This window comes from Pollachius pollachius (assembly GCF_949987615.1).
Source record: "Pollachius pollachius genome assembly, chromosome: 5".
Lineage (NCBI taxonomy): Eukaryota > Metazoa > Chordata > Actinopteri > Gadiformes > Gadidae > Pollachius > Pollachius pollachius.
In genome coordinates, this window is record NC_136938.1 from 17409657 (window position 1) to 17430034 (window position 20378).

A 20378-nucleotide genomic window follows, 5' to 3' on the forward strand; every position below is an offset into this window, starting at 1 on the left:
GATACAAGCTGCTTCATTAATAATTAGAAGTATTCACAGTACTAATTGGATAGGATCTATTGGAACAATAGTCCAATGGACGTGCTTGCGGGAGGCTCATGGAAACAGGCTTCCATATTGAGCCGGGCAACCTGCTCTCCTCTGTTCACCAACAGTACTGATTGCTGTATTGTATTGGTTCGTGACTCTAAATTAACCTCGGAGGGAAATTGAGCGACGGCTATCTAGGTTATTGAATTTGCTTGACCACAATTGGATATTTTATCTATCATTCCTATACTTGAATTACAGATCCACTTTTTGTTGTATCAACTCACATGACTTACCCCTAATTAACAGGTACAGCAGTCTGCACATTATTGCCTACGTTGCATTTTCTTAAACCCTGAGAAACAGTGCAATGATAAGAGAGAGAGTATTAAAATATAGCTTACATGGTGTGAAGATAGTGTGGAAAGACGAGCTAAAGCAGTGGCTGTGTAGGGAGGATTATAATGGCTTCACTAATCCACTCTCTCTGTTTGGTGGCCCCTCAGTAAATGTAGAAGTCTGGTGTAAGACAGGAGTGGGGGGGCAGGTGATCTCATTAAGGAAAACATCTGAAATGTATAATTTGCAAGAGATGCGGGGGCCAAAAATATATCATGTACTGGAGAAATGAGGGAGGACAGTTATAAGCTTCAAGTATACTTCTGATGTCGAATAGGAACTGTGTGGGTCTACTCTGGAACAGGGCTTGGATTCATGGTTGTGCGTGCTATTTGACCCGATGTATCTTTTTAATACATCATAAATTTATTTTATTTTTAATTAAGCTGTAGCTTAGTCTCATTCATTCTCTTCAAATACCAAAATATCCAATTCAATCCCAATTTACGTACACCTAAAACCTAACACCTTGTCCTGCCATACTATCCATAAATATAATGTGAATGCTCTTCATAGACTCTCAATGCTAACTCTGAATGCTCTTTCAGAGATGGACTCTAAATGCTCATTCAGAGATGGACTCTGAATGCTCTTTCAGAGAGAGACACTGAATGATCTTCCAGATAGACTTTGAATGCTCTTTCATAGATAGACTCTAAATGCTCTTTCAGATAGACTCTGAATGCTCTTTCATATATAGACTCTAAATGCTCTTCCATAGATTGTTTCTGAAGGCTCTTACAGAATTGACTCTGGATGCCCTTCCCTTGATAGACTTTAAATGCCTTTGCATGTAGACTCTAAACGCTCTTCCATAGGTTAACTCCGAATGCTCTTCCATAGGAAGTCTCTGTATGCTCTTTCAAAGTTTGCTCTGAATGCTCTTCCATTGATAGATTCTGAATGCACTTCTATATAGATACTGAATGCTCTTCCAAAGTTAGACTTTGGATGCTCTTTCAGAGATAGACTGACTGCTCTGTCAGAGATATACTCTGTCTTCATGATTTGACACATCCGTCTCAATGGATGAATCTAATGTTACAGCTGACTTATTTGCCAACATGTACTCTAAATACTCGTACTTGGCTGGTTATGAAGCACACCGTGAATATTCTAATGTTCTGTGTCGGTAAACAACAAAAATAAACATCTTTATGTCTCTATTTAATTTAACTTGTATTTTTTTTAATGTATTTTAACAGCCCTTTGCTATTTTTTTTACAGTAATCACACTCTCTGTGCATGTATCTCTCTCTCTCTCTCTCTCTCTCTCTCTCTCTCTCTCTCTCTGTCTCTCTCTCTCTCTCTCTCTCTCTCTCTCTCTCTCTCTCTCTCTCTCTCTCTCTCTCTTTCTTCCAGGCTCAGTGTCTCTCAGTGTATTACTGGTGTCCATTGCGCTGACAGTCTGTGCCGTTTGGCTCATAGCTCTATGTGGTGTCTGCAACTGGTGTCAACGTAAATTGGTGAGTAACAATGTGCATTGACTTGTATATGCAGTTTATGTGTTTGTGTGTGTGTATGTACATTATATTTTACAATATGTGATTACCCTTAATCAAATGCAGCAACAGCAAAATATGGATAATATTTACACTCATAAAGGTCATACTTGAGAAACTAATTAGAGGACGTTTTCTTAATATACAGTTGTCGGCCATGTCAGAGGCTAATGGTTGAGTGTGTGTATGTGTGCTGGCAACATTAATTTAAATTCAAATTATAGCTCTAGCGCATTATGAAAAATGCTATGCCATGATATTGAGGCTGAAAGAGATTTCCTCTCCACTAATGCGCTATTTTACCAGTGTCAGGTGGCTCGAGGATTGGATGCCCTTGGATGTGTGCCTTAGTGATGGCTTGTGCGCTGGCGGTGATGGTGTGTGCATGAATATAGGGTGAATGATAAACATGTGAAGATAGTGTACATGGATGGCCTTGGTGGGCGAACAACTAGCAGGTTATGTAAACATGGCGCCACACACGCACGTCAGGCGGCGTGCGTGTGTGGCATGCTGCTCCTAGCCAGCCTCCAGGCCCCCAGCCCCCCAGCCCATCAACCGATCATCATAATGCTAATGAGAATCCACCTCCCGGCTGTGCAACTGTAATCATTCCCATACGTTCTGATGGGCTTGCTTTCTCCTCAAGTACTGTGGAGAAGTGTAATGTTTATTTTTTCTCTCTCTCTCTTTTCTACCATCTCAATCTCTCCCTTTTTTATCCTAGGGCTGGCTCACGGTCCCCTTCACTATGTCCCACACCCAGTGCTTGAGCTAGCGGTTGCAGTCTGTCATGCACGAGTCGAGTTGGGGGAACAGTTGGGAACAGCCTTGCGTTTTGATCTTCCCTAGAGAAGCATAGCACAGCGCAGCATCATCCCACGCGGTCTTAATATGCCCAGGAAATGAAATATGCTCTCTTATCATCGTGTCTGTGAAGTGACAGAGGAGCGCGGTTCGCGGTGTACTCATTGGATGGATCAATTAGCCTATCAGCCTTGGCTTATCGATGTTTGCCCCGCCGCTATCTTACGTCTGCGTCTGCGTCCTACCCCGTGTTGATGATGTCATTCTAGGGCTGGCGCACGCTCATTATACGCCACAGTCTGGTCTGCATTTGTCCTCTGCCCACTTTATCTCCTCGTCCTTGTCACAATGCCACTGATGTATTCCCGCCACCACCACCACCACCACCACCACCACCCTCTCGCAGGTGTTTCTCTTGATCTCTCTCTACCTAACAGTCTCTCCTTCCCCTACTTAGAACCTACATCACGAAAATTGTGCTTGAATACGTGGTTTTAAGTTGTTGTCTATCCTTAACACATAATAATCCATCTTCCATATATGGAAAAATAATCTATAAGAATACATCATAATCCATATGCCATATGTGGAATAAGAATACAAATGAATACATCTTCCATTTGGGGAAAGGATCCCAGCAGAATCGATTCAAGTTGATCCGGAGGGGGGTTGGAGAAGAATACAATAATGTCACTGCCTTCAAAGTAACCCCAATGTTCTGAGATGCCAGATGACCGTACCGAGAGAGCTGTGTGAAGAAGATGAAGATGTCAGGTTTTGGAGGCTGGCTAGCCCCCACACTATGGGGCAGCTTTGTTGGGAGCAGAAGTGGGTGGACAGTAGGAGGGGTAGGGAGGGAGGGAGAGAGAGAGAGAGAGAGAGAGAGAGAGAGAGAGAGAGAGAGAGAGAGAGAGAGAGAGAGAGAGAGAGAGAGAGAGAGAGAGAGAGAGAGAGAGAGAGAGAGAGAGAGAGAGAGAGAGAGAGAGAGAGAGAGAGAGAGAGCAGATGGTGGAGGGGCATGGCTGGTAGCGGAGTGGATCTAGACAGGGAGAGCGGAGAGTGTGGAGGGGAGCTGGTGTTGAGCATCTCATTTGTGAGTACTGATGACAACGGGAGCTAGAAGTGCCCACTGGAGGATGCAGCAAGGGAGAGGAGTGGGGGAGAGGAGGGGGTAGATTTCATGGTTCGCTTACTCCATCCCGCACCCTCCCATTTCTCTTCAACAACAACAACCTCCGCCGCCCATCCCGTGTCACACAACCCCCCCACCCCAATCTCTCTCTGCTACCCTCTCTCCCCTTCCCTCTCTCTCTGTGTCTCTCTTACACTCTCCCTCCCTCTCTCTCACCCTCCCTCTCTGGGCTTCTTTCTCTATCTAATGCATATACACAACACCCCCCCCACCCCCCACCACCTCTGCTACCAGCTTAACTAACCCCATCCGGATGATTCCGTGTCAAACGCTCTTCTTTTCTGCCGCTTGTGCTTTTTTATCCATCGTTCTCCTCCTCCTCCTCCTCCACCACCATAATTGCAGTTTTTTTTTTAGCTCACTGTCTTTCTTGCCTTCCTTTGCGTTTCTGTAGCTTTGACCCCTTTTCCCTCTCTCTCTTTCTCCATCTCCCTCTATCGCCCTCTCTAGCTCTCTCTCTGGTTCTCGCTGTCTCTCATTCTCTTTGTCTCGCCCTATGTCTCTGTCTCTCTGTCTCTGTCACTGTATGTGCGTGTGTGTGTGTTTGTGTGTGTGGGTTAGTCCCACTCCCATCCTACCTATGTTGTGTGTTCTCTTCTCTCTCTCTTCCGCTCCCCATTCCCTTGAAGATTTTATGATACTCTTAAATAATGCATGAGCTGCACTTTTTGTGTGTGTGCATGTGCGTGAGTCTTAGTTTAATTGAGCTTGTAACCTTGCTCAGATTTGAAAATCTGTTTTTATTATTTATGATGTGGTGATCAATATGCGCTATTATAAAAGCATTCAAGCTAATAAATTGTGCACCTGTAAGGCATCACGAGTACACAAGTACTACATCCTCCTGTCATTCCCAGCCAGAGGATCGACACAGGAACAACAGAAGACCTGAATTATCTATGCATTATCTAATGCTTCTCAAACTTTAGAATTCTAAATGTTTTATATTCCAATGTGCACACCTCATTGTCCCCCTGAAGAACATGCCTTTCCTTACCTGCTTAACTTGCCTTTAACAGCCAAAGCTTCTGCAGGCTGTAAAACACAAAGCGCCCGTTTTCAAATATAGAACCTCTACATTTCACTGATAATGATGCTCAGAAATGCAAAAGAGGCGGGCAAAGCGCTGTTTACAACTACAAAAAAGACAGCCCCAGCTGCGATAAAATTGTTAGGTGTGATCGGGACCTTGCCCGGAATAAGAGCATCTGCGTGATGAATAAATAAATAAATACATAAAACAGGAGATGCAAGACTTAAGACTTCCAACCTTAGTCATAAACTAAAGCTTACCAGCCTGATTGTCTGTTCAAGTAGCGGACAGTGATGAGGGTTATCCACTAGCACACTGTGTGTGTCCAGTATTAATATCCATTATTTCCACCAGCCTTAGCCTTTGCAGGAGTGTGGAGGATTGCGGGAGCGTGTTGCTGGGTTTCTAGTGTGCTGAGAGCCCTTTTATAAGGCTGAGCTCCTTCGACGACCCGGCCAAGCTCTCCCGGCCAAACTCCATAACTCTTTTTCTCTTTTGAAACACATTTTCTCTTTCTCTATCTCTTTCTCTTTCTCTTTCTCACTCTCTTTCTTTCCCTTTCTCTCAAATTGTTTTTCTCTTTCTCTGTTTCTCTCTCTTTCTTTCTCTTTCTGTTCCTTTTTTTTCCTCCTCTTTTGCTCTCTTTCTCTCTCTTTCTTTCTCGTTCTTTGTTTCTTTCTGTTTCTTTCTCTTTCTCTGTTTCTTTCTCTTTCTCTTTCTCTTTTCTTCCTTACTCTTTCTCTCTCTTTCTTCTTCTCTTCATAGGGGAAGAGGAATAAGCCTAGCATGGAGGCGGCCAGCTCCCCAGAGTCTGTGAGGGGTCGAGGGGAGAATAAAGCCATCAAGTAGGTATGAGGTACCAGGTGCAGGGTACAGTATTAGCCAAATTAACCCTTTAGTATAGTGACCTCTTCCCAGTTCCATAAGTCATGTTGTTGGTATTTGTAATGACAATACTGTAATGTCAATGTCAGACAGATCAGCCCCCTAATGTTAAAATAAATAATAGTATGCAGTATCAATAAACATATAAATAGTGGTACTTTCCCCTTTACTACTTGCATTGTACACCTTCTGTTTTAAACAAAGAATATGTGACCAAAGAACATGTGATAGAGCCTATTCACTGAGGTGTCATCATAGGACAAAGACAGCTGTAGCTCATAACACTAATTATGGGTCTGCTGATTGTATGCATAAGGGCACATGGTCCATGTCAGTGTAGTCTACGGCCCGCAATGTTAAAGCAGCAGACCCATGATGTGTGTTATGAGCGACTGCTATGCTTTTCCTACGATGACATCTCTGTGAAAGGGTATGTTTTAATTATGTTTGTCCAGGTTTTTTTAGTTTCTGCTTGTGTTCTAAGTGTGCTTTACTTCATTGTTTTCTATGTGGCCTTTTCTCTTTTTATAGCCCATGCTGTCTTGTTTTCATTGATTTAAATATTACTTTTTAGCCACCGCTAAGCTGCGTGGGTACCTTCCACTATGGCTAAGTCATTCCTTGTTTTGCTGGTTGTTTTCTTCTTACCTATTTTCCTTCCTTCCATACACAGTCTATCCTAGGTTTAATGCTCTTCTTACTGTAATGATTTATGCATCTTCTCGGGACTGAAAGCAAGTACAGTGTAAGAATATGTTTGTTGTTTATAACGATAATAATATTAACACCACTTCCTGTTGTTGTTATTGCCCTTAATCTGGTTCATTGTTGTTTAGACATAATATCCAGAAATATCCCTCTCCCTAAATCTGTATACAGTGTGAGCGGGACTGTTATTGTGTTAGGATCAGTGAGTATTAGACCAGGTCTCTTCACAGGCAGGATTTGTTTTTCCCTCTCCCAGTCTTGTCACAGGCGTGAACACTGTTTGCATGTTCTGTTTTTTTTGTTGCAGTACTTACTGTTTGTGCCTCTCTCTTTGGCCACAGCGATTTAGACAGAGACTTCTGGAATAACAACGACAGCAGCAATGTACAGCAGAGGTGGAGCTCCTACCCGCCGAAGGAGTTCCTCTTAAACATGTCTCCGTACGCCCCCTATGGAGATCCTCGCCTCACGCCCAAGTGAGTCTCAGTCACGGCTGGTAAGGGACCCCTCTACCTGGGCAGGGCGGTAACGAATGGTGGCCTACATGATCAGGCTGATGAAATAAGCTGATTTGCTGCCGTACTCAAATGCATTATTTTGCATTTAATCCAACATTACCAAAACAAAAATACACACACACACACACACACACTGGAAAAGAGCAAGATATATTTGGTATAGGCTGTATGGGTTTCTAAACAAACACCCACATTAACTTTGTCCCGCATAAGCCTTGTAAAAAAGGAAAAGCACAACGGTTGTAAAAGGTACCATTAAGTAGCGTGAGGTAATAAAAATGCATCTTTTGTAACTTTATCTTATCTCTTTTTTGGAAGCATATGGCTCTAATTGGCAGGGATCTTAATGTTTTCTTGGCCCGGCCAGGTCTAGATAGTGTTTGATATGCGTTAGGGCCAGGCAAGGTTTTATAGAGATGTGTATTGCAATTAGGAATTCTGCCAGCATTCTTGAAGAATTCAGGCCTCTCTTTGGATGATATAATTGTTAAGCTTCGCCAAGCAATCCCTCTTAGTATCACACTTTGTCTTGCATTCCCAATCTAGGGAAAATTATGTTGTCAAATATAAAATCATAGGACAATTGCAACGATAAAGCCAAAAATAATTAGTTTTTGTATGAGCATCTTTATCAGGTATATGACTGGTAGAGTCCTACAAGACAGCCATTTCTGGGACATTTCCAGAATTCATAACAGTGACCATCACAACACTTGTTGACTCCCCCCAGGGAGTCAAAGGTCAGATTGCCCCATTCTCTACAGCCCTGCCAGCCTCATCAAGCCCCTAACTTTTAACCTGCACCTGCAGCCCATGGCGCGTTGCCATGGAGACGGGCAACCCTCTCTGAAAGCAAGCCTGTGAAGTATATACCACCCTTGTAGCTCTTCTCTCCCCTCCCGGGCAGACAACCAGCTGCTAAGGGCTGCTTACTGGCCATCAGTCACTTAGGACTGCTAACTGGTCACCAACCACTAAGGCCTGCCAACTGGCCACCAGTCACTCAGGCCTGCTCACTGGTCACCAGCAGCCTAAGGCCTGCTAACTGATTACAAGCTACTAAGTTATATAGCCGCTCAGGCATGCTAACTGGCCACTAGACGCCTAAGGCCTACTAAATGCTTGTGAGCAGCTAAAGCCTGCTAACTGGTAACCAGCTGCTAAGGCCTGCTAACTGGTAACCAGCTGCTAAGGCCTGCTAACTGGTAACCAGCTGCTAAGGCCTGCTAACTGGTAACCAGCTGCTAAGACCTGCTAACTGGTCACCAGCTGCTAAGGCCTGTTAACTGGTCACCAGCTGCTAAGGCCTGTTAACTGGTCACCAGCTGCTAAGGCCTGCTAACTGGTCACCAGCTGCTAACACTTGCCGACTGGTCACCAGCTGCTAAGGCCTGCTAACTGGTCACCAGCTGCTAACACTTGCTGACTGGTCACCAGCTGCTAAGGCCTGTTAACTGGTCACCAGCTGCTAAGGCCTGCTAACTGGTAACCAGCTGCTAAGGCCTGTTAACTGGTCACCAGCTGCTAAGGCCTGCTAACTTGTAACCAGCTGCTAAGGCCTGTTAACTGGTCACCAGCTGCTAAGGCCTGCTAACTGTAACCAGCTGCTAACGCTTGCCGACTGGTCACCAGCTGCTAAGGCCTGTTAACTGGTCACCAGTTGCTAAGGCCTGTTAACTGGTAACCAGCTGCTAACGCTTGCCGACTGGTCAGCAGCTGCTAAGGCCTGCTAACTGACTACTACCATGGCTTGCAAACAGAGGGTTGGCCATTGGTTTCTCTTGTCTTGTCTTTTTGTGCTTCATGGTTGCTAGCGTGGCGGGGTTCTGAGATCCTACTGTGTGTGTGTGTGTGTGTGTGTGTGTGTGTGTGTGTGTGTGTGTGTGTTCTGGTTGTAAACACATTACATTGCGATATTGTGTGTCATTGTCTGGTTTCCACCCCTTGGTCATCGGAATCTCCTCATTTTCTTTTTTTGCGCGTGTCATGTTTTAGTTCCATGCCTCCCACCCTTCGCAGTAATGCTTCCGCTAGGGGACCTAGCCTCACTATGCATTGTAGGTCTAAATCCTCAGAATCATCCTACATCTTCAGCCACCGCCCATAGAACAAGATATAGCAGTCTGTATTTCTGTGGTAAAGGTGCTATTATCCTTCCCTGTAGTGCTTTAAGTGATATGGATTAGGGTTGCCTGATTTTATTAAGCTGTACAATTGAGATATTGTTTTTTCTTATCGTGAGATGAGAACATCAATACCATATTCGATTCTACCTTTATCTCTTATTGAAAGAAAAAATTGTTGGTGGAGAAGAATGACAAAAAAGATACAGGTTTTATACCGGTTGACACCAAAGATTATAATTATTGTATTATTCTTCCTAGGGAAATAAAGATATAGCCCCCAATGTATAACCAGATTCTGTCTCTGTCGACCAAACAGAATCACACAAAGCAAAACTTGCCATTTCACTGTTCTGGCACCTTACAAATGTGTTAAATTGCCCTAAGCCTTGAGACCTATCCCATAAAACCTGATTAGTCCAGTCGCCCAGGTAACCTCCAGTCATGTTCAATGTTCATCACCCTACAACTGAATGTCCCCACCCACGCGCTACGCATCCAGCGGTCACTGTATGACTATGTTGTGAAGAATGTCCTGGTCTGCTGCCCTTGTCTTATCACTTGGCCCACTGGGGATGTCTGTCGCTGTGACGTCTAGGTGTTGCCTTACACAGGGGTGTGTGTAGGCCACATGATGGGGGAATATGTGCTGACGAAATTGAAAGTTAAAGTTAATTCATCGTGGGGGAAAGTGTGTCAAGGTTCTGCATAGGTTTTCTACCGTAAAGCTTTTGCCTTTTCACTGCTAAGCTTAACCCGTCCGGTGGGAGCTGCTCCGTGTATTTCCACTCTGATCTCTTTGCAAGCAGTGATTTAAGAGCTCTCCTGTTGTCTCTATAAAGCATCCACCGAGTGCTCCACTTTGTGTCTTGCTAACCTCTCACAGAAGTTTTTATCTCTCTAACTATTTCTCTCTACCTCTTCCTCTCTGTCACTGTACCTCGCCCTGTCTGTCGCTGTACCACTTCCTGTCTGTCTCTGTGCCAATTCCTGTCTGTCACTGTATGACTTTCTGCCTGTCTCTGTGCCACTTCCTGTCTGTCTCTGTACTACTTTCTTCCTGTCTCTGTGCCACTTCCTTTTTGCTCTGAACTACTTCCTGTCTGGTTCTGAACTTCTCCCTGTCTGTCTCTGTACCACTTCATGTTTGTCTCTGTACTACTTTCTGCCTGACTCTGTACTACTTCCTGTCTGGCTCTGAACCGATCCCCGTCCGTCTCTGTACCACTTCGGGTTCATCTCTGTTCAACTTCCCCTCTGTCTATGTACGTTTTCCTGTCGGTCTCTATATCACTGCCTCTCTGTCTCTGGACCTCTTCCTGACGGTCTCTGTGCCCCTTCCTGTCTGTCTCTGTACCACTTCCTGTTTCTCTCTGTACGTATCTGTCCTTCTCAATGTCCTCTACCTATCTCCTCCTTGTTCTGTTGGTTTCCCCACTGTTTTTGTTCCTGCCTGTTGTTGTTGTTGTCGTTCTGTATTGTCCTGACCCCGCATGCTCTCTTAGCGGGGCAGTGGATAAGGGGGGACAGGGAGGTGCTGGGCCCTCACCTGGGACCAGTGACAGCGGGGGCATTGTTGGCTCAGGGGCCGGGGCTGGGCCCAGTCGCAGCGACAGCCTGCGCAGCATGGTGATGGGGGCTGGCAAAGCGGGGCGCTGGCAAGCTCTCCAGAGCCACATGCACGCCGGAGGCCTGCGGTCTAGCAAGTGAGTTGCATGGTGAAGGTTGATCTATGGGGGGGAATGCATGAAAATAAGGAGGGAGGAAAATGTGGGCATGCCCAGTCATGGTGCCCATATCTGAAGTACGGCCTTCCAACGGCAGGATGTTACACATGCGAGGAATGAGAGCAAATTGAGGGACAAAGGTTTGTTGACCATATGCAAGCACTGAACAAAGCTGATATACATATTGATCTTTTGGCCATTTCAAGTACTTAGTTTTGTTTTTTTGCCAAACAGAATCACTTGGTTGTTTCGTATTAAAGGCATGTCCACGGTTTTAAATGATCTTGGAATTTAATTATATCCACATTCTAAATCCATCAAGGAATCGGCAATGCTCTTCTATGTGGACTTCTAAAACCCATGTGAGTGGCTTCTAATAGCGAACAAAATTTCACATAAATTATTCAAAACAATTCTATCAATAGAAAATCATCCATCAAAATATAAAATAGCATGAAAGCCCACATTGATCAGAAAGATGTGGCTGATGCCCTTCATTTTTATTTTTAAAGATTAACATTTGTAGCGATGGATTGGTTCACAGTTAGTGTGTAGCAGTGATATATAACTTATAACATTTTTTCAGCAGCACAGAATAAATTTTTCTGAAATAATCAGACTATTAAATCGTTGTTTATTTGTATCACTGCGAAAAATAATCTGCAAATCAAAAAACTAGGGTGATATCTTTTTTTCTTACCTGGTACACATTCCTAAAATAACAAAACAGCAAATCCTAAAAAAATAAGGGATGCGTGTGTGTGTGAAGAAATATGTTTAGCGATCAGGAGCTTTAGTCTTAATTTAATTTCAGCTGTTGGCACGCAGCTGAGATTCATTCCTCTGTTACCATCTCTTCTCTGCCCCTTTCAGATCCACATCTATTTCCATTTCTCTAGCTGGTATTGGTTTCTATTTTTGGTTATGCATCACTCTCTCAGCGCTCATCTCTCACTGCAAGTGTTTGGTGTTTTCTTTTTTCATTCTTCTGTTCTGTCTCTCTCCCTCCCTCAACATCTTTGGAAGGCCCCTTAATTACAATTTAGGCCAGTTTTTTTTCTTTATTGACTGCAAGGGAAGTAGTTAAAATAGTTACTCAACATGATGGAAAATGTTGCAGCAGGGGGAAAAATGGATTTCGCTTTGAACATTTATATTAATCCACATATCCTATCCTTTGCATTCAACCTTCACAGGATAAAGTACTGAAAGGTTACAGGGCACACTGGTTAGGAAGGCGGTTTTACATGGCCCTGCAACTTTTGAAAATAGTCAGTAAAGAAGATTCGCTGTGAGCCAAATTTATGACACATGCACTCCACTAAAATGCATAAGTACACAGAGTGGCTCCTAGTTGTCTGGCATAATGCCATAGAGAATCCATCCAGATTCATTGATTTATTATGTTGCTTGATGCTGGACTAAGAAAGAACACTCAGTGTATTGCGTTCGGTAGTTTTCTCCTGGGTGTAGCTTTGGCCAAACTCGTATGCTTTATATTTACCTGCTTTCCCTTGTCATTTCTTGTCTCTTTGTTTGATTAATTTTTATTTTATTTTCTAATTTTCCCTTTTTTCTCGAGCCTGCATCATTTCACACGTTGCCATTTATACTTGGTAATGACACACATTATTTACTTTTAACTTTTGAATTCAAGTCAACTGCATTTTCAAAAATATTGGACTTTGGAATGTATTTGAGATGCTTCTATGTCTGGTCCGTGTTTGTGTGTGTATTTGGATGCTGTGTGTTGTGTGTTGTGTGTGTGCGTGTGCGTGGGTTGGTGTCTATGTATGTGCGTGTGTCTTTGTGCAGTCCAATGTAAGCATATGCATACACATGGGTGAGTATGTTTGACTTCTGCCTTCTGCTAGTGTTTTCTCCCTCCAGCAGCCAGACTCTTAGCTGTCTGGGGACCTGTACTGTACTCACCTCAGAGTCTGAGTTCTTAGTGACGAGGCCAGGCGTGCCTGAGGCCATATATACCCACCGCCGCCACGGTTACGCGAGCAGGCTGTCAATCCCTCCCCGGACGGAGCTGTTTAGCACAATCTTCCAGTAATCAGGCAGACCAGAGACAAAGGGTAGAGGATAAGGAGCACTTTTAAATGATTGTAAGAGCAGTGGGTGATTAGGGAGGCCTGAGACCTAGTGTGGAGATAGATTGAAGGCAGGACCCGGTCGGAAAGATGAAGCCCAAATAAAATTAAAAAAAATTAAAAATGGGTGAGATGGATTGAATTTTGCAAAGAAAAGCGTGGGAAGTGTAGGGACCTTAGGGATGCAGGTGAAGGGTGTTTGGGAACATTGATGGAAGTCCTGGTAAATAAGTCGAATAAAATAGTGATGCTAGCAGTTGCTGTAGTGGAGGCAGTTCATTCACTTTTAGTTTGACCAAACTAATACTCATTATCACAATCTATTAATCCTGCATTTGATTCTGGTTCAAGAGGATGATTGTTTAGTATCGCACAATCTCAGTTTGATTGTGATCATTGTGAAGCCAGCTTGCCAGGACTCATAAACTAACGCTAAATATTCTATACGTTACTCAAACACTAATACTAAGTATTCTAATCACCAGTCATACACTAAAGCTAAGTGTGCTATAAACCTCTCATGCACTAACACTAAAGTGGTCAGCATACTTCAAAAGAAGTAGCATTATTCTCGGCTGGCCAAGACTGAAGAGGTCCTTGGCAGAAAAACTTGTTTTATACTCCATGTGGTTTCGGTTTGGTCACTGAATGTTACATTAGTCAAGACCAGTGGGGTCTCCATGGCGACGGGGAAATCAGGTCAAAATAAATCACGCCAGTCCTGCGTTTCTAGCTAATCACACACAATGTTCCCATTGCCATCATCTGCAGAGATTTTGGCAAGTTTCAAAATCTTCGAGATGCTGGAAGTGCAGAAAGAAGGTCGGAGAGTCATGCATCATGCTTTTATTTTCTCTGCAATCATTTTGTTGTTACGACCTCACCAAAGTTATTTTGCCTGTGAAGTATACTGACCGCTTAAATCATCTATACACAACCCATCCACTAATACTAGATGCTGGAGGCGGGGATCAGTACACGCATAATTGGCAAACACATCCTCTGCCAGCAGCAAAAAAGTTTGTGCAAAGGTTTGAAATCAAAACCTTCTGAAAGCTTCATCTTCTCAAACAAATACATTTTCTTCATTAGAATATCTCAGCCCCTTGCAGACTGCTGGATCCAAGATTACTCATGAATACTAAGTATTCTACACACCACTCATACACTAATACTAAGTACTTTATACATCCCTCCTATACTAATACTCGTACAATAAGTTTTCTGTACAGCTGCTTTTGCCTTCACTGTTTCTTCTTCTCTCTACCATCAGAACCTTTTTCTGTCTGCTCTGTTTTCATCTTTCTCTGTGACCTCAGTTTTTACCTTCCTCTGTCTACCCTATTTTTATCTATCTATGTCTACTCAGGTTTTATCTCTCTGTCTACCTCTGTTTTCATCTTTCTCTGTGCACTCCTCATTCGCTCCGACCCCTTTATACATTTTAAGGCTTTCTCCGCCATCTGCATTCAGATCTCTGATAAACAAAACAAAACAAATCCCATCCTGCATCAACACAGCCCTACACTATGTTACCGTTCCTCCTGTTCCTCCTCTGCTTTATAACCCTGCGTCCTCCTTCCACCGCCCTGGCGCCTACACCATCGGTTCCCCCCCCTCTTGTCTGTGAGCGTCTCCCTGTCCCGGTGCTACTGCTACTGTGTGTTCTGCCGCTCAGCTTCGGGGACGCCCCCCTGTCCTCTGCCTCCACGCTGGAGCACATCCCGTCCTCGGCTGTGGGCCGCCCCCGGCCCCTGGTGCGCCAGCAGAGCCTCCAGCAGCCCCTCACCCACCAGCCCCCGCCGGGCCCCAACGAGCCCCCTGCCACCTCCCAGAGCCTGGGCCAGCTCCACACGGGGCCCGGCGGCGGGGCACACCGCGGGGGGCCCCGGGGCGTCCGGGGGAGCCCGGCCGGAGCCTCCCGGTACAGAGGGGCCGGGGCGGGCCGATCCAGGTCCAACCCAGGCAGCTGGGACCATGTGATGGGGCAGATCCGCACCAGAGGTCTGGATGTCAAGTCCTTCCTGTGAGTCCGCCGTTGCCTCCTGTTCCACAGTTGGAATGACTAACATCTGTCCTTGACGTGCACGTGCTCCGAGCCGTTATTAATGATTACGTATCTCGTTCGTCTGTGACTGCTACGTTGTTTGCATGGTCTGCTTTTCGAGAGGGAGCCCCGGATCGTTCCATATGCTGCACAATGAATTGAAAGCCTGCCTGCGTGCTCTTTGAACTGATTGTCTGCCCGTGCGTTTGCAAACACAATCCCAACACATTGGTTTTATATTCTGTGTCTTATTAGTGTCGTATCAGCATTTGAACGTTTATTTTGCAACCTCAAGTGGAATACAGATATATCTCATTAAAGAGCAAGCCGGGGTTGGGCGTCTTGCGCAAGGTATGGTGTGGATATTCGGGATCAAGACGAACCTTTCGCGTGAAGTCAAACAACCAAACCATATTAGTTCCCTGTACCTCATTTAAATGTAGATGTAATGATAAAGGAAGGTGAACAACAAATCGCGTTTTTGCACCCTATTATATTGCACAACTGTTGCATTGAGTCGGATTCTCCACTAGAGGGATGATGCGGCTGCTTCCCAGTGACTAGAATTGTGATGGGCAGAGTGAGCTATCACAAGCTAGCTGGCACTTATGTAACAGAAGACACAAGACAAGAAAGAAAGAAATCCAGCGATTCTCAAATATGGTGCAAAAATGCCCATGTGTTATGCAGCAGACTGTCCTTGCACACAAGGGATGGCGTGCGTGGCATGTAACACACACATATACACAACAGATTCTTCCATCCCACATGAAATAAAATAAGGTGACGTGCCAAGGCGAAATCTGAATTTATAATTAATTTGATGCAAATGCGCTTGACAAATGCACCGAAGCTGCTGTTTGGCTGTGGAGATCCACGGCCCTCACAGACAGTTCACACCACACACTCTTGCCAAGCACCTCACCATTTAAGGTCCTCTGTTACCTTCTGCCCAACCATACACAGACATAACACCCCTCCCCCCTATACACTACGGCTACACCTTCCATCACCCCCGTCCCCCCATTCAACGCCACCATCTCCGCCCCATTAATTGTATCCCCCAGCCAGTGACCTCCATCCCAGATGAATCATCAGTCAATAGAGGCTGGGTGGACAAGTAGGGCACGGAGAGGTGGCCGCGTGTGTTGTCCCTGTCCCAGTGTATCTCCACACAGCTTAACTTCCCCGCCCATCAACCCGCCAGTATACATTTAAGTTTGGGTAGGGGGAGGGTGGCGGTGCAGTCTTAGTAATTAAGCGTTGAGGCGTTTATACCAACGCTAACTATTACCTGATGGATGCAGCTATCGCCCGTTTCCGGACACCGCCACCAAGGTGCGGTCCAATGACAGGCGGAGGCGTGCGTCCTGGGGGATGATCGATAGAGCTAGTGTAGGTGGTAATGATCATGCCACCCTCGGGTTGGAGTGCGCCCTGCGTTCCAGCCATCCATACTAATCTAGTCAGCCCTGATCAATGAGCACCAGAATGGTACCTTCACCGGCTGTTGTCTACCTTTTCCACCTAATTGTACCAAAATAGTTATTTGAGTCTCACACACACACACACAAAAAAACACACACACGCCAGCGTTTAGTTTTAAGTGTCGATAAACTGTTGCAGATCCAGACTGGAATTATCATGTAATCTAACACAGATGATTCAGGGACATTACCAGCCTGAATACACTGTGTTGATATGAGCACTTCACAATTATTATTGTTATCATTGTCCCTTTTTTTGCCTTTATGAATAGGACAGTTGGTTGAACAAGAGAGGGAATGACATATTGCTTTGGACCACGGGTGGGAATCGAACCTAGGTCGCTATAAGGCATATTGCATACATGTTAGCGCACTAGCGGGGAGGCTCCCCCGCTGCCCAGGCCTTCATAATTCATGGTGCAGCATACCTACCTTCATTGAAATTATAATAAGACCAAAACCTTGCTTTAATCATAATTTTTTTATTGGGAGTATTCCTTTCAAATTTCTATTTACATGGATTCTAATTACCCTTCACAGATATTTTGTCAGAAATAGAAAATTATCTATTCATGTACTTTATTTTTCTTGCTGGCACAAACCCCAACTGAGAAACAGTGAACAGAGAAGATTGTGCATTACACACTGTTTGTCTTCTGAATTTGATCCAGCCTAATCAATAAGGCCCCCACAGGGCGCTGGATTACGGATACCTTAAGGGTCTAATAATAGTCATGAGAACTGACGCATTACCGCATTGCTGTACGCTGAGCCAATAGATGGGATGTCATAGAAGTAAAAAATGTTGATGAAGTCTACACCCACAGTCCTCACAAGAACCTTTCATCCAGAAAACATTGCTTTCATATATAACGCCTTTTTTATTAAATTGACGGAATGAAATTAAATAACTTTATATGCCCTTACTACCTCTTCCCACTCTCTTTGTCTGTGCAACACGTCTGTGTTTGTTTGTATGTATGTATGTATGTTTGTGTGTTTGTTTGTGGGGATGGGTGTTTACGTTGTGCCCTCTGTACATGTGTCTGTCTACCATATGTTTATCTGGCGTACGTCTATGGACTGTGTTTCCCATGTATCTGTTTGTGTTGTGGGACCGCGTGCCCAGGGAGGGGAAGATGGTTGTTTTGTCTCTAGCGATTGGACTGGCTGAACAGGATGACTTTGCCAACCTCCCAGATCTACAGGAAGCACCGGCATGTCAAGAAAACCAAACCACACCAGAAAAGAGGTACTGGCCTGAGAGAGTGCACGTAGGACCAGAGTCAATTATACCTAAAGAGAGAGATTAAGGAAAAGGGAAGACTGCAAATAGCAAAACATTTGGAGACTTCAGGGTTATACTTTTTCAACAGGGTTGCCAAAAAACAGACTGAAATACAATATACTTAAGCAACTGTGCCCATCAAATATTCAACAAAGAGTTTGATTTTGGAATTGAGAGCCTCAAACTGACTGTGTGCACGAGCACAACCCATCTGATCATTTGAACGAGGATAGCATTGTTTTGAAGCTATTAAACAAACTCCATACAAACTTGATTCTCAGTACTTTTCATTCCTCCAAAATTGCCACTTGCATCCTACAAAGTATAGAGTCTACTTTTTAGGAACCTTTTGTATTCAGTCTGAGCCTTGGCTGAGACTACCAAAATCAAACGTATTTGATTGATGTTTGAGTTACCCTAATGTGTTGTGCTACAGTCTGTTTGTTTAAAGGGAACTTGCTTAATAATGCAACTTTTCACCTTTGATCTCCTTAACAAAAAGTCCATAAATTTCTAAAGTATTAATCAAAATAAGATATCTTTGCAAAGCTAAATAAAGTGGTTGTTTCGAGACCAGGCTGTAACAAAGTAGGGGTTTGTACTTTACAAATCTAAAGTTTAATTTGTGATGCCACTGCAGTAGTCTACAACCGAGACAAAGTGTCAGTGCTAGAAGTGAAATGAAAAGGCAGTTGTTAAACTGCATTTTTGTGCTAAACTGTCCTCCATCTTTCTTTGTGGTTCCAGTTTTTTGCAGCATTTTCATTTGCTTTCCATCAGCACATGGTCCAACAGCCGACTGCGAGGTGCTGTTATGTGCTCTCTCTTCATTTCTATGGAGCCATCTATAAATATAAACGGTTGCTTTTTATACTCTCCAAGTCATCAAGTCTCTACCCTCTTCATTAGTGGGCCTGGTGCCTGCTCCCCGCGGCTGGCGGGCCCATGGTTTCATCTGCCAGTTGTAGGCGGCAGAGCCGGGATGCTCACTCATTATTCGGGGAGGAGTAGTATGTTGCTTCCTCACGTGGAACACTTTGTCTAAAAATATGCCCACCCTCTCGTCAGCGGGAGTCAGTGCACCCACAACAACTGAGGCGAGCAAGCGCTCTCTCTGTCTGTATCTGTCTCTCCCTCTCTCTCCCATCCCCTTCTCTCTCTCTCTCTCTCTCTCTCTCTCTCTCTCTCTCTCTCTCTCTCTCTCTCTCTCTCTCTCTCTCTCTCTCTCTCTGTCTGTCTCTCGTTCTCTCTCATCCTCTCCTCTCTATCCCACCCTCTCTCAGCTGTGCTCTCTGATTGGTGAAAACGAAGTGGGGAAACACATCACTGAACTGATGAAGGCTGTCCTCTTATCATATGATGCTATTCTGGGCTTTGAATACTGGACATCCGGAAAATTGCATCGCGTTGATTGATGTCAGCACCAACAACCAACAGTTTGTGTTTGCAAGAGAGAGGGTGGACAAGAGGGATGTCATGTCCGTACAAGGTCATGGCTGGAGGTAGAAGTGTAAACTTGTGCGGTCCGGTGAACCAGAATTATTTGGCTCTAAAGGCTGAGATTAAAGGGGTGACACATTTCCCAGAGCAAACAACTTATTCCGTGAATCCCTTCCAGATTTAGGGATGCTACTTTAACTAGGTCAAATGTGAACTTAAAGCATGTGAAGAAAAAAAGAACTTGGTGTGCTCAGCATGTATGTGTGTGTGTGTGTGTGTGTGCATGTGTGCACGACTTGTGTGCATGCAGGGTATGTAGGCAGACACCATTCTGAACCTGTTTATTTGTTTGCGCAGTGGTGATGATCGGTGCACAGCCTTGAGATCTCAGACGGTGCAGTTCGCCGGTCTTTGACTCTATCCCCATGTCCCCCTTGTCTGCTCTCTCCTGAACCGTCTGGCAGTGCGGGCGCCTGTCAGAAATGACTCCCTTTAATCACAGCCAGCTGGTCACAAGCTGCTGGCCCCCGGGGTCGCGTCACACCCAAGGAGCCGTCCACTGTCCTTCCACAACTAATGGCAGCCCTCCATCATCATCATCATCATCATCTCTGTCCCTCTGTATTCTTCCCGGTCGCCCCCCGGCCACTGTCACCATCGCTTGCCCCCCTGTGCCCACTCTCCACTCCGTGCCGTCGGAGCCTAGTCGAGTGAGAAATATAGATCGGCAGCATCTCCCGCCCACCCCATCTGAAAGATGGGGAGTGGTGGCACCTTCAAGGGAGAGTGGTTGGGAATGAGTGGGAGAGGTAAGACTGACTCAGAGAGAGGTTTAGATTGACGGAGAGAGGTTTGGACAGACCGAGTAAGGTTAGACTGACCAAGAGAGGTTAGACTGACCCAGAGAGATTCAGACTGGCCGAGAGAGGCTCAGACTGACAAAGAGAGGTTTAGACTGACCGAGAGAGGTTTGACAAACCGAGAGAGGTTTGACTGATGGAGAGAGGTTTAGACAGACGGAGTTAGGTTAGACTGACCGAGAGAGGTTTGACGGATGGAGAGAGGTTTGTACTGAACCAGAGAGGTTTAGTTT

At 44.9% G+C, this 20378-nt stretch overlaps 1 protein-coding gene across 1 annotated transcript in view; it reads left to right on the forward strand.

The window, feature by feature from the left end:
• Positions 1 to 20378, forward strand: part of syt7b (synaptotagmin VIIb) — a gene marked incomplete at both ends in the record, with an annotated part of 49739 nt that overhangs the window by 15874 nt on the left and 13487 nt on the right. The window contains 5 exons of the mRNA XM_079736493.1: positions 1792 to 1895; positions 5729 to 5808; positions 6898 to 7032; positions 14702 to 15049; positions 17687 to 17809. Of these exons, the coding sequence (XP_079592619.1) occupies positions 1792 to 1895; positions 5729 to 5808; positions 6898 to 7032; positions 14702 to 15049; positions 17687 to 17809 (790 nt within the window). The remainder of the gene's footprint in view (positions 1 to 1791; positions 1896 to 5728; positions 5809 to 6897; positions 7033 to 14701; positions 15050 to 17686; positions 17810 to 20378) is intronic.